Source organism: Lutjanus erythropterus, chromosome 2 (assembly GCF_056507025.1).
Source record: "Lutjanus erythropterus isolate fLutEry1 chromosome 2, fLutEry1.hap2, whole genome shotgun sequence".
NCBI classification, from domain to species: Eukaryota; Metazoa; Chordata; class Actinopteri; order Lutjaniformes; family Lutjanidae; genus Lutjanus; species Lutjanus erythropterus.
In genome coordinates this window covers 19194585-19212079 of record NC_139318.1, presented here as the reverse complement: position 1 = coordinate 19212079, position 17495 = coordinate 19194585, and the positions used below count along the sequence as shown (strand labels likewise).

Below are 17495 nucleotides of genomic sequence, written 5' to 3'. Positions count from 1 at the left end.
ATCATTTTGTCAACAAAATGTCAAACTAGTAAAAAATGCCCATTGTTATTTTCCACAGCCTGTCATGACATGGCATTTTTCTTTTACTGGAAAACAACTGAACTGTTAATCAGTTATCAAAATAGTGGCCATCAATACACTGTGTGTGTGTGTGTGTGTGTGTGTGTGTGTGTGTGTGTGTGTGTGTGTGTGTGTGTGTGTGTGTGTGTGTGTGTGTGTGTGTACCTGTTGCCTCCCAGTGAGTCCTGTAGCAGACGAGTGAGTTTGGAGTCTCTGTAAGGGACGTGTCCTGCCTTCTTAGCCTGGTCTCCTAAAGCACTGATCACATTTCCCAGCGCCAGCTACAAAACACACACACAAACATTCAGAAATTGATCACAAACTTGTTTTCTAGTATGATTAACATACTGACATATAAAAAGCAGAGAAAAGGCAAATAATAAAGTTAAAATATTGAAGTTAAAGGGACAGTTCATCCCAAAATCAAAAATGTATATTTTTCCTGTAGCGCCAGATTGTTTTGGTGCGAGTTGCCAACTTCTGGAGAGATTGGCTATAAAGATTTTTGCTTTCTGTCAAATATAATGAATCCAGATGGCACTTGGTTTGTGGTGCTCAAAGTTGGAATCCTCAACAGCAATGTCTCTTTCCTGAAATCATGACCTGGTTACTCAAAATAATCCACAGACCTCGTTGTGAGCAGTTTCATTTTGGAACGATTTTCCTTCTATAGCAAAAACTAGGATAATATTATATATTTGGGTGAAGATGGTCGTCTCTATCATGGATATCTCCAAAACTCCTTTTAAATACATCCAAGGACGTTTTGTCCTTTTTGTTGTTTACATGTTTTTTATTTTACACTACACCTACACACAGACATGTTCTATTTTAGTCCATCTCACCAGTCCACAGTTGATGGAGATTCCCTCACGGGCTCTCTCTCCTGTAGCTCCTGTGCGTTTCAGCCTCTCAGAGCCAGCCAGGTCCACGAAGTGGAACTTGGCCATCAGAGTCTCGTACTCCGGCTGGGCGATGGGGCTGGAGTCCACGGCATCCAGCTCTCCATTCTCTCCTCCTCCGTTCTGCTAGCAGGGAGCAAGTTCATGAGCATCTTACTTGAAAACAGCAATTATTTCATCACCTTTAATGTTAATATGACTGTAACACTAAATTTATTTTCTTTCATTGCTGTTTTTCTTTCATTTTTTCTTCTCTTGCTCTTCCAAAATATATAAATATTCATTATTTCTTATCCTTTCATGCAGGTGACCTTGCCCACACCTCCACTCTCTACTAGCTGACAGATTCTCCCCTAAAAGAGCATGCTGATTGTACCAAGACTCACCTCACTGTGAACCAGCCTGTCAAACTTTTCTCTTTTTTTTTTTTTTTTTTTATTACCTCTCTCCATCTGTCAACCTCCTCCAGCCCTCCACTTTGAACCCAGATTCTCACCATTTGTGGCTGCTGGCACACTCTCATCTGACAGAGGTGGATGGTGAAGATGGCGTGCGAGCGAGAGCTTTGGGCGTTCATCTGGGTGCTGGCTGTGGTGCGGGACAGAGCACCAAGCTTCAGACACTGCAGCAGCTGCAGCGCACACACGAGACAGAGGAAATTTGGTTATGATCAAAGAAAGATGTCGACAACTCAGAAACAAAAATGAATAATAACCGTTGACACGCCGTGCTGTTTTGCTGGATCACCGCCCACGATCACTTGCAGTGTATTTTATGAAGGAGGGAAACCAGTCATTCAGCCTCAAACTTAACATTTCTTTGAACTTTTCTACGTGTCTGCATGCTTGAAATGCAAAGATTTTTCTCCTCATTTTCTCTCTCAACCTGTTTCCTCAACTGTTTTCACACTCCATCACCTCCACGTTTCCATCTCCTCGCTCACCCTGTTTGGACATTTTCTCTCCTCCCTCCCACTGGAGTGCCCATCTGTCTCTACTTGTCTCTCAGCTGTCTGAATTTTTGGGAACTTAATGCACAGTTGACCTCTCCCAAATGTTTCTTCTACTTCTTTTCAGCTTCTGTTAAACGATCTGCTCGCATCATTCTCTCTGCTCCGTCACCTATTTGAGCAGGAAACAAATAATAACACAAACGTCTCCTCCCAGCCAGCATTTACTGTATCCCTCACACTTAAATCACCACCTGTCACCTCTGTTAACTTCTTTGTCACCGTCTCATCACATCTCCACCAGCAGACATTCCTCCTGCCCTCTTGACCCCATCACATCCTTCCTCTTCCACACCGTCACTGCTGATATGTTCCACCTCTTGACAACTGTGACTCGCTCCTGAACTTAAGACAGTTACTCTCATACAGTCTTGCATCAGGTACTATAGAGTGCTATCACTCACACAAAACAGCCTCATGGGTTCAAGCATTCTGGCTTAAAGGCAGCACGTTAGAGCCAAGTCAAGTCCCTTATTATCCTCGACCTATTTCTTGTTTTTCACAACTGACCACCAGATGGTTCTTGCCAGACTTTTCAGGATGCTTGGGATCTCTGGCAGCTCCCATACCCGGGCTCAGCCAGTCAGCATTCATAGTTAACCCTTTGCTATGCAACACCACTCATTTCTACAAGATCGATCTATCATCAGAGAAAACCTATCAATGTATTTATGATATGAGTTGTGTACTCTTTGATTTTGACATTCAATCATAAACTTGTGAAGCTCCAGTTTTCTTACTCTGTTTGAGCTTCTGCTTGAAATTTATAGGACCAGGGTGTAGGATTTAGTGGCATCTAGCAATGAGCTTGCAGATTGCAAACAACTCATCTCATCCTCCCCTTCTAAGCATAGGACAGGAGTCAGCAATCAAGGCTTGCTCTTTTGCCCCTTTCCAGTGGCTCTGTGTGGCTTTAACATTTTAATTTTCATTTATCATTGTTGTTGGCCAAAAGTGATTCTTACATTGTCCAATTGTAAAAAAAAAATGCAAGAAGAATTAAAAATGTTTTACTATTTCATCAACTAAATGTGCATCTTTTTTTCCTCTAAATTTTGCCGGTCCTTGTAGCTCCAGACAGATTAATTTCTCTTTTTTGGCCATAAATGCCACTTTTGAGATTAAAGGTTGCAGACCCCTGGTGTAGGAAAACATATAGTGGCTGCAAAACTCGCAAAAAAACATGCAAGGCCATATCTAGAGCCAGTGATGTTGATGCGACATGCTGGACTCCGTGGAGGAGGACCAGTACCCCTGTATATATAAACAGCTAATTTTAAGGTAATAAAACATGACTCGATTTATTTTCAGGTGATTATACACTAAAACATACTGATAAATATTATATACCATTTCAGCCATACTGAGCCATACCAACAGATCCCTGTAAATCTTACACACTTGACCTTTACACCAAGTGATCTGAATTCATTAGTCATGTCTGAAGACACTTAAAACTGTTGGACAAAAACTATAAGTGTGTATTATTACATGAGTTTATTTTAAGAATCAAAGCAAAAGTGAGCTCTGAAAAAGTACTGTGTTAGGATCAGTATCAAATGTGATACAGACCAAGCCACAGCAGTGCAGCAGGTTAAAAAAATATGACTTTTATTTTAATTTCATAAAATGACCTTTAGACCAAGAAACATTAACTGAAGAGTAACTGCCTTAGAAACTGTAGTGTAGAAAAATACTTCATATTGGAAAAAAAGAGAGGACTGCAGGTGGTGACACATGATACAAACACCAACACCAACACCAACACACACACACACACACACACACACACACATGCACCCACCTCCTCCTCCGAGTGCACAAGTCTGGAAGTGACTCCAGTGGTGTAGATGCTGCCGCTGGCGTCCTCGTGGATCTTAATGTTGGACTTCCTGCTCCGACTCTCTGGATCTCTGGCGCCATCAAACAAGTCCAGGATCTCTTCATTGTACAACTGCAGTGAACAGAAGCCACAAAGACACATGTACCATAAAATTTATACATATCCAATACTGCAACATAACATTAAATACTGAACGTAATTATTTAAGGCAGGAGTTCTCAATGTTATGTAACTTCAGGTGCACTTCTGATTGTTAAAAAATTAGGACCACTAATTTAATGACAGAGATATCACATGACAAAAAAGGAGGAAAAAATAAACTGAGCTGTGACAGGATTTCACCACATTCAAGACACTGTGTTTGCAGCTCACTGCCTGCCATGAATCCAGATCTAATGTATTTAGGCTCATATTTCCTCACCACACATGTTGGAGCTTTTACTGGGCAGAGTTGTCTCCCACATTAGATTTTCAGTTTAAAGAAATCTGAAAATCATTTTTTGTCTCTGCATCCAAGGGAACCTGATGATTTGTTATGATTGTCATGGTGATATTCAAACGTGGTCACTGATCATTAAAGCTATTATTTATGTTGATTCTTGAGCAAGTATTTGAATGTTAATCTAACCATTTGGCAGTACCTCTGCACCCAGGACTTACTCATTGGCGTTCTGAGGCCCACCAGTGGACAACGGCCCAGTGGTTGAGAATGGCAGATTTAAGTGTGTAGGATTTAATGGCATCTGGGAGTGAGGTTTCAGCTTACAACCAACTTGTTTCACCCTCCCCTTCCAACTGCCATATCTAGAGCCAATGTTTGGTTTGTCCGTTTAGGGCTACTGTAGAAATATAACTGTCCAATATGTTGTCCTCCATGGAAGAGGACTTGCAACCTCTGTAGATACACACAGCTCATCCTAAGGTAATGAAAGCACGACAATTCTTATTTTCAAATGATTGCACACTAATGCATACTATACTCAATTTCTTACATATTCTGCCAATAAACCCCTGTAAATCTTGGACAATTCTTGTCCACACACTTGTTCAATCTTGTCCACACTGGACATTTAATGGATTCTGCTTTTTTCTCCCAGCTGTGTTTCTTATTTACACACAGGTCAAAAGTATGACCTCTCCGGACCAATGAGGGCCAAAGGGCCACAGAGGTCAGCTGAAAGCTCAGCTGTTCCCACCTACTGCCAAACACACACACACACACACACACACACACACACACACACACACGCACACACACATCTGTTTACCATCAACAGAGATAACCTTTTGACCTACGAACAGGCAAAAAACACACCAGACAGAGAGACATGACAGAACAGATGGCAGGACAGACAGGAAAAAGAGAACTAAAGACAACAAAACTCCAAAGAAAATGACTTTGTATCAGAATTGTTATTACAGAATAATTACCCAAGTAATCGGATCACACACACATACACACACACACACATACAATTGTCTGCCCCCCAAAGACAAACCCAGACATTTGCCTGCCAGAAATCTCTGGAGGAAATGATTACTTGTCATATTATCTCATTGCTCCTACATAAGCATCCCTCCCTCTGTCTTGTATCTCACTCTTATCCATCCTCCACCCCACAGGGATGAGGAATAATGTCAGAGGTAATGGCCAACATTAATCAGGACCAACAAAGCACAAGCACACATTCCTGCCAATCTGTCATTGGCTTGTCTCTTCCTGTTTGTGGGAGAGGGGGCTGATCCTCTCATCTCCTTGTTTTATCCCATCAGGTTGGAGTTAATATGGACTAATATCCATCCCAGCACACTCACACACCTGAATATCAGTACTGCATTGTTAAAATGTGTTACAGAGTGTTTGTACATGCTCTACATCCACATGAGTGCGTCACCCACCTCGAGAAACTGAGCGCTGACTTTAAACTCGGGTGGCTGGGTGCCGGTCTCCTGGGCGCGCGTCCTCCGGCTCTGGATCCCCTCAAACAGTTGGTGAACAGCCCGTGGGATGATGCCCTGCTCCTGCTGGCTTAGGCTCACATCGAAGCCCGTCCCCATGGTGTAGGTCTTCCCCGAACCCGTCTGAAACATATTTCATCAACCATGATGAAATCCCATTCACTGTGTGCACCCAGATATCACACATCCTACATTTATGTACAATAACCAGTGTTTATGTTATTTATAATTATTGGCAGCTCATTGAACTTCTCATTAACTATGTGTAAGTGTGGGTTTATTACAGAATATTCACGTTTTTTGCTTTCAACTTTTTGCCTTGCTTTTATTTAATAATTTATTTTTAAATAATACATTAGAATTAATTATTAATAAATGCATGCACATAGCTTTATAAGAGTATGCGTACATTTACTGGAGGTATTTTGACGTATTTAGGGAATTAGTGGGTGTGGGAATGGCTTGGCATACAGGAGCTTTCATCTGTGTTTGTGTGAGTGTATTTAGGTTGTTTTTCATTATGTACTGTAGTTTCTGTATATTTGTGATAAGGACACCCTTAAAAATTAGACAGTTTACCTCAAGGGGTTTCTCCTTCAAATAAATCTGAGATTTATTTCTATTTATTTTAAGAGTCCTCAACAGTGGCCACTGGTTTGAGTCCAGCATGCAGCCCTTTACTACATAACTATATGCCCCCCAACCCCCTTCCATTTCTGTATTTATTAAAAAAAAAAAAACATAAATAAAGAAAACAAGATATTCCTGAAAGTATGTTTAGGACTATCTTGATTGTGTGTTGAAGATCTATTATTCTCAGATGGTAGACTGATGAGACAGAGTGAATACATTAAAACCAGTGTTTCTATTAAAAAGATGACAGATAGATAACAACAAAAGCTCTGAAACTCTATTCCTCTGATTAATGATTAAAAATCCTTAATATTAAGATCCACATCTCTGTGACATACCTGACCGTAAGCAAACACGGTGGCGTTGTAGCCCTCGAAGCAGCCCTCGATGAGCTTGTACACGCAGGCCTGGTAGATGGCGTGCTGCTCCGAGTCGATATCAAACACAAAGTCATAGGTGAAGGCCTTGTCTTTTCCCAGCAGGACTTGCGGTTCTCCAGGTGTGACCAGCGTGCACACATGGCAGCCCTCGATCTTCTCCTTGGCCATCTGAGGACGAATCCTGAGAGGAAAGAGGGAAAGGAGAGAGACGGTCAGTGAGTGGATTAAACGATTACATCGTTATAAATCAAAAATGTAAAATGCGTGTCGTTGTTGCACAACTCAGCAGTGATTAGGATTATGCGTGAAGTGTTTTAATATATTAATGCCCTGTGCAGATCAGCCGTGACGATCTGATCTGCACACTCTGCTTTGACGTCATGATCATTTCAAGTGTAAACAAGAAACAGTGAGGATACAAGAACACATTATTAAAGGATAATGGAAACACGTCCACATTTACATCAAGACTGTAAAATAATAATCTATTGATATGACCTTAAAAACACCACAGGATTTATTGTAGTAGATGTGTAATCAAAGATGGCTCTAGCAAGATAAATAACTAATTTGTATTCTGTTTTCTGTTGTTTCTAGGACAATGACTTAAAGGGCATTTGAAGCTTTTATATCACAATGAAACTGGGTTACCACTGGAATCCATTCTAACTGTTGTGAATCCAAGTGAAAGTGTGTTTGACACAAAACAAAACACTGTGCTGTTAACAAAGTCAGACTCATGACAGACAATTTCTTTAAGGATCAAAATCAATCCAACAGAATCAGAGCTTGGATCTTTTTTATTCCATGTGTTCATCTTGCATGTCCAGACCTGGACTATTACCCACAATGCAACTTGATTGAAATAATTAAGCTAATTCAGCTGAACAGATTCAACTATAGCAGTGGCTAAAAGAGCTGGATATCATTTAAAAAACATTATTACGATCTAGTAGCCAGTTTAAGTATACCAATACCAATAGAGTAATTAATTTGATACATTTTTACTACTTCATTTGATAACCATCATGTAAATGGAAGCATTCCTGAAATAATTCTCTACATTTTATGATTATTCAGATGCCACAGGCATGGCATGGGGTTTGGGCATATTTTCAAACATTTTGGTAGCATCTTAGATCTGGGTACAAAAAGGATAAAATGCAGGTATGATTTGACAGGAGAAGCTTCAATACTACTTGGTACCAAGTTATTTCGAAAGTTGATACTGGGTATCAAGCGAGTGCAGCCTCGAGCCGCTGGCCTCAAGCAGAGATATAGAGGTCTGGTAACCTCACTGAATTCTATCTGCACATCCTAAGATTTCTTTCATTTTCAACCTTGTAGTTTTCACCCCCAGCCAACACTGCCTCAAGTAACATCACTTGAGAAAATGTTATCTAACTGTGTGCAGTCACAGCCCCTAAGACCTATAGACAGACTTAGACGTGTCAAAGTTTGAGTCAATGGTTTAGGCAAAGTGGTGTAAATATATGATTTCTCTTCTTTGTTATGTTGCTTTATAAAAGTTGATATAACAGCTGGATTATAAATTCATGTGTCTAAGCGTCTATGTCATTGGGAAGACCAGAATGTACTGTATATGGTGGGGCTAGAACATCTACTATATATAAAATATATAGGCACTTGTAATAATCCTATATTTGTCCTTCCAGCAGTTTCAGGCAATGGGTCAAATATTTGTCAAACATGTTTACCCATTCACACCATCAAACAGAGCCTTTGATTGATTGGACGTGTGCAAATCTGTGGTCTGACTCACACAAAAAAAACATTTACACAACTTTACAGTGTGGAACTACACAGAAATCTGTAAAAGAACAACCCAGAGGACAAATCGCATACTACATCCTCACACTTGTCTGTGCCGTTGATTAAGAAAATGAGTCCAAGAGGCACAAAGTGGACACCTCTGAGAGAAACTTGTGCAAGTAGGGCCTCTGATGATAAGTCAGACTATTATTATTAAATCAGCTGTTAATCCTGCTGCTCCGGACTCAGAGTTCTGCTGGGCTTCCCGTCCTGACAGGTAGTTCATTGCGGTTAATTGCTTTCACCTGACATCCCAACTGTAAAATAATCCCTGATCAGATGAGTCCAAAGGCAAGCAGCCTCTGCGTCTCAACACCACTGCACTCAATGACAGAATGAGGGCCAAGTATTTAAATATAGCATCATTTTTAACCTGTTTGCCAGCAGAACAGCAGAAAGTCTTGCAGGCAGGACGGCTGATTACTTAAGATGTAGCTGTTAATGAAGTGATATTTTTTGCTTGTGCCGCAGCGCTTATTATCTCTGCCATGCACACTCCTCCACACCAGCAACAGCTGTGGCCAGAGGCATTATGTTTTTTGGTCGTCCCATTCTTATGAATGCAATATCTCAAGAACGAACTGATTAAATTTTGGTGGTAAAAGTCATTGTGACTTCACTCTTGTGAGAGTGATCTCACAGGAACACTATGAGGGAATTTTATCAAGTTTGGTGCAAATACCTACTTCGACTCAAGAATGAACCGACTACATTTTGGTGGTCAAAGGTAAAGGTCATTGTGACTTCACACCCTTTACACACTTGTAATCTCTCAGGAAAGCTTGAACAAAATTTCAGGATTCCAGGATAGGAATTGGACAGGAATTGTAACTGCACAAAACACTTTTTCGGCTTTGACTAAAGAATTCATATGGTAATTGAAACAAAATTTTACACAAAAGTCCTACAGGATACTAGTAGTGCTGGAGAGTAACAACTTACATGTAACTAGCTACAGTCTGGTTACATCCAGATATTCTTTCCGGGTTGCCTGGTGGAGATCTGTTCTCTACTAATGAGTGCAGTCTTCTAGTTAATTCTGAGAAAGCCTTCTTGAGAAAACAGAAGGTATAAAGTTGCTCTCGCATAACGCAATGTACATAAAACAGAAGATTTGTCACACGGCGCACTGTTAATCTTGGGCTTTCAGAGGTACAGTATGGACACAGTGGGGAGGTAATCACTTTAAGCTGCAGGAAAAGCCATGAGCCAGCAGTATCGGAGCACTGGGTCCACCTCTCCACATGCTAAACCTCCCTGGTTCAATCTTCAGGGGATGCAAATCAACTCCCCCACACACTGAGACAGCACCAGACTCCCTATGGGATGCTGCAACAAAGACGCACACACATAGTGTACACAGTCATAAAAAGCTGGAGAAATCCCCAACCACACATACAGCTGCAGTAGGGATAGTGGACAAACCACAAAGACACACAGTAACTCCACAAACAAATACACACACAGTCCAAAAACAACCTACTGTACTATCTTCATTTCACACATGGTTCCTCTCAAGCATGCATTAAGAACCACACCCACCGCTAACACTCACAATAATCCTTTCACCACACGTCGTTATGGTGCTGCTGAAACACACACACACACACACACACACACACAGCTGACAACAGCAGTTTTTTGGCCCCCATTTAGGCCTCAGGGCGTCGCTGAAGAGGGTCTTCCAGGAAGGAATTAAAGACATTAGAATAGACCAATTCAGCAGCAGCAGCAGCAGCATATTAACCCTGACCACCTTCTTCTGACAGACAGTGTGACACGGAAAGCAGCTTGCAGAAGGATGAGTCCCTTTTATTACTGGAGGTGACCTTGATGCTGAGGTTAATGTATCTAAAACCACAGATCCCATACAGCTGCTGTTAAAGCCAATTATTAACATACAGTGGATATGACAGAGGAGGGGCACACTAGCTCCACACAAAGGACTTATCAGAAGATGAACTGTGTGTGTGTGTGTGTGTGTGTGTGTGTGTGTGTGTGTGTGTGTGTGTGTGTGTGTGTGTGTGTGTGTGTGTGTGTGTGAGCTGCAGCTGTATCATAAACAGGTTGGAGGTCATGCTTCTCTCCTTTCCACTCTATTTGCACTCAATTCAGTCTTTTGTGTGCAATATTTGTAGGTCAGAAGTGTCAGGTGTAACACTTGACCACAGATATTTGAAAGAAAGAAAGAAAGAAAGAAAGAAAGAAAGAAAGAAAGAAAAGTACACACAGTATGTGGACTACAGTAGAGGGTATGTATTCTTTAAATATAGACAACACATTTTTAAATCTCTCTTTAACTCAGAATCTTATTGATGCAACACATTTTGCAGTCATCAGTCTTTCCCCCATTAAGATAATTAACTTTTCACCATCACTTACAGTAAAAAAAAAAAAGAGCATCCCAGCAATACTTTCGGAATTTCAATTTGGCATGTTTCCTGCAGACAGTGAGTGCATTTAATTTCTACTTTGTCTCATCTCACTTTGATCACCACTGACTGACTTCCAGGACAGCCACATCAGCATCATCATTTGTCCCTGCTGACAAATCACTGACACACTACAGACATTGTGGTCATTGACAATTGTTGTTTTAAAAGCATTCCAGATAGGAAAATACCGGGAAGGTACTCTGTGGGCGTGAGTTTAGCTGTGAACATTATGCTGCAGTTGTTTTTGGTTAGTTTTTAGTCATCCTGGCTCCAGTGATGGTGTGTCATTTAACTGATCCACCATACTGAAAATTCTTTTCTCAGGACATCTGAAATTTGCTTGAATATTACTTTCTCTCTTTGTCGCTCACTCACTGAGGAAGCTGAGGCACAAGCGGCTCTCTTCTGTGTCACATGCATGCCATGAAACAACACTGGTGTAGATGTATTGCTGTCAGGTGGAATCAGTAGACTTGTAGGGCTTATGGACACTGTACAATGCCAGAAAATTTGTCAAAAATCTGGAAATATACAGGAGAATTGTGACCCTGGGAGGAGACAAGAATAGGCCTTGAAAAAGGTCTATTACGCCTGCTAAACATCAACATGTTGGCTGTGGGCATGCTATTGAAGCATGTTGATATCAGCATTTAGCTCAAAAAACTGTTGAGCCTGTGTACAGTTTTTAACTCTGGCCTGCAGGATTATTACCATTACTAGCATTTGTAGAGGAAGCTTTATAACAAATGAATCAAATAGCTTTATATGTAGTACTGTTAGCAGGGTTTTGGCCAAAGCTAGTTGTGCCTGATTATCATTAAAGTGACTCATCAAGCAACAAATCCAAACATTTCTTGGTTCTAGCTTTTCAAATCACGTTTTTCACTGTTCTCTGTTTTATATAAATTTAAAGCAGAGCAGCTGCGGTTCAGGAGGTTGAGTGGCTCATTCACTAATCACAAGGTTAGTGGTTCGATCCCAGCTCCTCCAGTCTAGAAGTGTTCTTGGGCAAGATATGGAACCCTGAATTTCTCGTGTGTGTAAGACTGGCTGAGCATAGGACAGCTCCTCGTGAATGTGTGTGTGATGAAAGCTGAGATGTAGTGTAAAAGTGCTTTGAGACTAGAAACGTGATATACTAATGCAGTCCATTTACCATGTAGAGTTTTCAGTATTTTTATTTTTGGATGGCAGATCAGACAAACATGAAATCTAAAGACATCTGCCTGGGTTCTGAAAAAATTGTGCTGGGCATTTTTCACTATTTTCTGACATTTTATATATTAAATAATTCATGTGCCTAAAACATCATAGAAAGACCCACACGATGATGAAAATAATCATCTAGCTTTAATGCTCCACATGCTTCTTCTCAGTGTCCTCTCCAGTATCACAGAGGGATAAAATATTCTGAGGAAACGTGGCTGAATTCAGCGAAGTCTTGACAAGCTCTGCATCAAATAAGAAGAGACAAACACACACACACAAAGTAACACAAAAGACAATGACAGCCTGACAGTGATCCACGGGGGGAAGAAATGGAACGGCTATAAATAATCAATTCTCACACACAATCACACCACGGCTCAGCTGGATGAACATTTAAGCCAGCTGCACCAACAAAAGATGGGATCCATAACATTGATCGGAAGAGCAAACACCACACACACACACACACACACACACACAAAGATCCAGACTCAGACCACACACTCACTAAAACACATTAGGAGCTAAATATAGCCCAAAATGCTGTGATTAAATGTCTGTGTGAGACAGCAGCGCAGAGAGAAACACAGAGAAGCAGATTGTGGATCCCTGATGTGGCAAATTAAGGCGTCTATCTCTTCTCATCTTTGCACACTAATAGGAAAATGGTTTAAAAACCCCGGAGACATAACAGAGTCCCTGACAGAAGCAATACACACACACACACACACACACACACACACACACACACACACACACACACACACACACACACACCTGGATTTCTCCCTTTTTCTGTACTTTGTTGGGACATTCTTTACACAAAGATGAACATAAAGGTACAAACATGGTATCTGCACTCATTACCCCCAGTCTTTTGTCAAGGACCTTAAACCCAGTTCTGTCAGATGCACAAACACACACACAAAGTCAAAAACTCATTATCTGTACGCTCTGAGGGAATTCACTTATTACACTAATTATCAAACCCAATAGTGCTAATTAGGACCAGATTTAAAAAAAAAACACACACAAACAAACAAACACACATGCACACACACACACAGTAATTGCCATATCAAACCCTGATAGCAGCAGAAGTCATTGATGCGTGACTTGAGAGTGAAGTAATCCGCAGCATGTGGAGGCAGCAGACCTCATAGAATACTGAACACAATCCTTGAGACCTTTCTGATATTTACAGCAGCTTTCCAAGTCAGATTGCTGCTTTTAAAACTGCAAAATTCTACAAATTCTTATTTCAAGCTGTGATAAAACAACATATGAATGTCTCCACATTCACCTCAACAGTTTGATTTACTGCCTGGACTGGGAAAAAAGTCTGCAGTCACATGTGGAAACAGTTAGCAGGGAGTCCGACAACCTCCGTTGTAAGCGCCAGAGGGGCTCAATCATTTACACATCGAGCTCATATCACAAAACACTCTGTGAGGCTTATGGAGACGCTGTTGCTGCCTCCGTGATAGAGCAGTACCAGACTAAGCTCACTGAAGGGAGTGCCATGTTATGTGCAGATGAGGTTAAGATGGTGTTACATTTTTTGTTGCAAGCACAGGTAGTGGTGGCTTATGGGAGAAAAATATCGGTTTGAAGAAAAGGGCAGCAGGCGTTCAGTAAAATGCGAAGTTTGTGTGTCGAGATGGATATTTAAGCTCGTACACTGAAATGTGTCTGCAGCATTATAAGTCAAAACTGAATGTTGGCATTGAATGTGTGGTCACATTTTAATCAGAAATGTCCTGATCTAGTTAAGGAAATCATGAAACATTGCAAATTTTACCCTTTTTATTTAGTTTTATTGTATCTGCTTGTGTTAAGACAATATTAAACACATGCATCAAAGGTAGATAATGCAGGATTTGTCTATTTTTGATGAATCCTGTTTCAAGCTGCACAGAGCAGATCAAGCCGGGGAGTCAGACACAGCAACGGTATAGAGAATCCTATCAAGTTTCAAAATAAAAGACCCTGTGCAGGCTCATGATCTTACAAACAGAGAAAAAAAGAAACTACTCACCCATAGTAGAAGCACAAAAGTAAAGAAAATAATACCTAAAAATAAAATCTGAGCAAGTCAACAAAATCAGGCAGGCAAAAAACTTCTGAAACGCTTCTTCTGGTGGAACATGAAGCCGTGTGGAAGATGGATAAAAAAACACATGGAATCAATGTGGGTATTTAATAATAATATTTGGTGTATTTAATTTAAAAAAAAAAGATTTTGTAAGAGATATTAGGATTAGTATATTTATTAATGAATATGTAGAAATGTACAAGTCATGTTCATGAAAAGGTTTTATTTAAAGGGGCTGTGCTGCTTTGCTTGCCATACCATTTCTAATATGAAGAAAGCATTTCATTGGTACCACAATATTTTCACTATGGACACAGTCTTACACACTATGAATGCTAACAGAAATAGAAGAGTAGAAATAGAAGAGTCTCAGTCTAGTTTCCAGTTTTTTTTTTCCTTCAGCTGGAACTCTTTAGGAGGGTCCAGTTTCCTTGGGAACTGCACACACCGCTCAGGGACTCCTAATGTGCAGTGACTGCATGTGTGTGTGAGCATATGTTTGTGTTTACACTAGTAAAATATAATGGTGTTCTGCTGTTGTGCAAATTGCAGATTACAAAATGCTGATACCCTGTCATGAGCCAATTATACAGCAAATCCTCACCTGAAGCTCAACTCTTGGCCTGCTGTCCAATCAGAATCCAGGAACAAGCCAGGACCAAATGCCAAGTGCGTTACCAACAAGCAGAGAGTACCAATAAAATCAGTCGCTGTGATCGCTGCCAATGACAGTGAGTGCCAGTAATGCCTGTGTGTGTGTGTGTGCGTGTGTGTGTGTGTGTGTGTGTGTGTGTGTGTTCATGCTCACTCAACCTTCAAAGAACAGGCCGGTGATAGCTAAAGAGCTCATTTCCCTAATGTAAACACTTCAGTAAAGACACAGTGCGCACACACACAGACACACGAAGAGACAGAGTTAATCGTATTCTCTCGAGCTGTGAGTGTCTCAGAGCGCTGCTGTCTCTCCTCTGGCACAGAGCCAGGGGAGGAAGCCCGTCTCTATGTTCTTGTTTCCTCTAACACTCTGTCCATTTATCAGGGGACAACATCAAGTTTCTCAATCAAGAACTATTCCATCGTTACCCCTCTGTCTTCCCCTGTTATTTGTTTGCTTTTCTGCTTTATCATCACTGCACAGGAAAAAGTAATTTAGCTTTTCTTTTGTCTCCGTGCTCTTGTCCTCTTCCTCACACCTCTGCCCGTGTTGTAGCCCTCCCTCAGTTTGTTGCCAGTGAAAACAGACCATCGGGACAAAAGCTTGAATGGCAGAAGCAGCAGCGGGGCCTGTTCCATTTCCTTTTTCTCCTGATAACAGCAAAGGCTAATCGCTAATGTGGACTTTTCCTTGCAGATTCACTTCCTCTCCCTTCGGCTTCTCTTTCTTTTTCTATCGATCAAATATCACACTCATAATGGAAAAACACATATCTATCATTAGGTGTGAGAAGCAACACATTGTGTCTGTTCCCTAACAACTGTTTTAAATGCAAACACACAGACACACACCCTCCTCCTCCTCCTCCCCTCACACAGTAGATCCAATAACTGTTGACAGATGACTGAAAAGTCAGTCTGCCATCCAGGAAAGGTTGTGCTGACAGATAGAGAAGAAAAGCTCTACAGGTGACTAACTGCGCTGTAAGACCAGTGGAAGATACAGTGGAAAACCATGTTAGCACAGTAAATCTTGTACTGGGAGGCTGTAAATTAGAATTGATTGTATGTTTTAAGGATTAGGTTTTGCTTAGCAGGGAGTGTGCAAAGATCCTTTCAATCAGGAGGATCAGAGAGACTAGACTGTTCGGATTGATGAAGAACACACACATCTTTTTTGTTTCCTTCCCCCTAGGGTTGGGCAGTGTCTGCCACCTTGTCATATTGCGATGTCCACAGTGAAACACTGTGATGGATAATATCATTGTTGCATTTCTGTTACATTCTTCAGCAATAAAGCCAGATATTAAAAACATAAATCCTAAATTAAAAAATGCTTTAATAGGCAAGTAAATAGTGTGACTATATAAGCTGGTTTTCCTTTAATAAATCAGGTGCAATGAGCTGTAGTCTAATAATTATAAACCCATCCTTCGTTGTTGCACTCTTTGGCTTTCATTAGTTTTAATGTACTTCTTGACTCTGGGTGGCTTTTAAATCATGATGTCACGATGGTAGAGGGCTCAGTCTTCGATGACTGTCAGACATCCAGATGGACGATGGCATCATCCATCGGCCCAACCCTACTTCCCCTGTTGGCTTTATTATTGGCTTTTCAAAGTGTGCCTTGGGTCCAGCTCGATGCCAACCATCATGTTTTCTGACCACAACCCTCTCGTGTTCTTGACTCGGATGCAGAACAGTAACCGACGCCTTATGTGCTGGTCGTTGTTGCTCCAAGATTCCAATATTGAGATCCGTTATATGAAGGGACTTGAAAACGTCATTGCTGATACTTTGTCTAGATCACACTGTTAGGTTAATAATTTATCATTCATTTACTTCTGTTTTACTTAGGTAAGGTTAGGGTTATTTTACATTGTTCTGTTTGTTGTTTTGGCCTGTTCTCCCTCTGAGACAAAATAAAAACTGCACCTTTTGTACTTGGCTTACTTGGTCGCTGGCCTTCTTTGAGTGGGAAGACTGGGGGAGCACCTATTCATGTTGTGTCAAGGTTTCCCCTAGACCGGGACACAACATGATAGCATAACACCCCCTGTCGCATTTACCTCTCAGTTCTGTTTTTTTCAAACAAAGCCAGATATACACTGCAGTTTCCACACACACACATAGATTCATTGTCCTGATTCACATACATATGGATGTGAAGCAGAAGAATCCAGTCAAGCAGAACTCTGTGTTGATGGGAGTGTGTCTGCATATAAAGCAAATTTCTGTAATTTCTGACAGCATCAGCAGCATTAAATCTGCATTTTTTTAACCTAAATAATAGTTTAAAATTACTATAAATAATGTGGAGAAGGTGGTTTGTAGAGGCGAACCCACAGATATTTATCACACATCTCAGCAAGCTCCCCCAAAACAAAGCAGCATTTTACTGTCTTTAAGCGTATTATTTTGGGTTTACGGCCTGTGACTTTACTGTTTTGGTTCAGTCTGGAAAGAGTTTCCTGATACACAGG

The 17495-nt window shown here is 40.9% G+C and overlaps 1 protein-coding gene across 1 annotated transcript in view; it reads right to left on the bottom strand.

Annotated features, from left to right (window-relative positions):
- The window catches only part of kif21b (kinesin family member 21B), an 86169-nt gene that overhangs the window by 45238 nt on the left and 23436 nt on the right, over window positions 1-17495 (bottom strand). The window contains exons 2-7 of the mRNA XM_084730888.1: window positions 6745-6967; window positions 5714-5896; window positions 3776-3925; window positions 1459-1593; window positions 906-1088; window positions 226-341 (exon numbers count right to left, since the gene is read on the bottom strand). Coding sequence (XP_084587014.1) covers window positions 226-341; window positions 906-1088; window positions 1459-1593; window positions 3776-3925; window positions 5714-5896; window positions 6745-6967 — 990 coding nt within the window. The remainder of the gene's footprint in view (window positions 1-225; window positions 342-905; window positions 1089-1458; window positions 1594-3775; window positions 3926-5713; window positions 5897-6744; window positions 6968-17495) is intronic.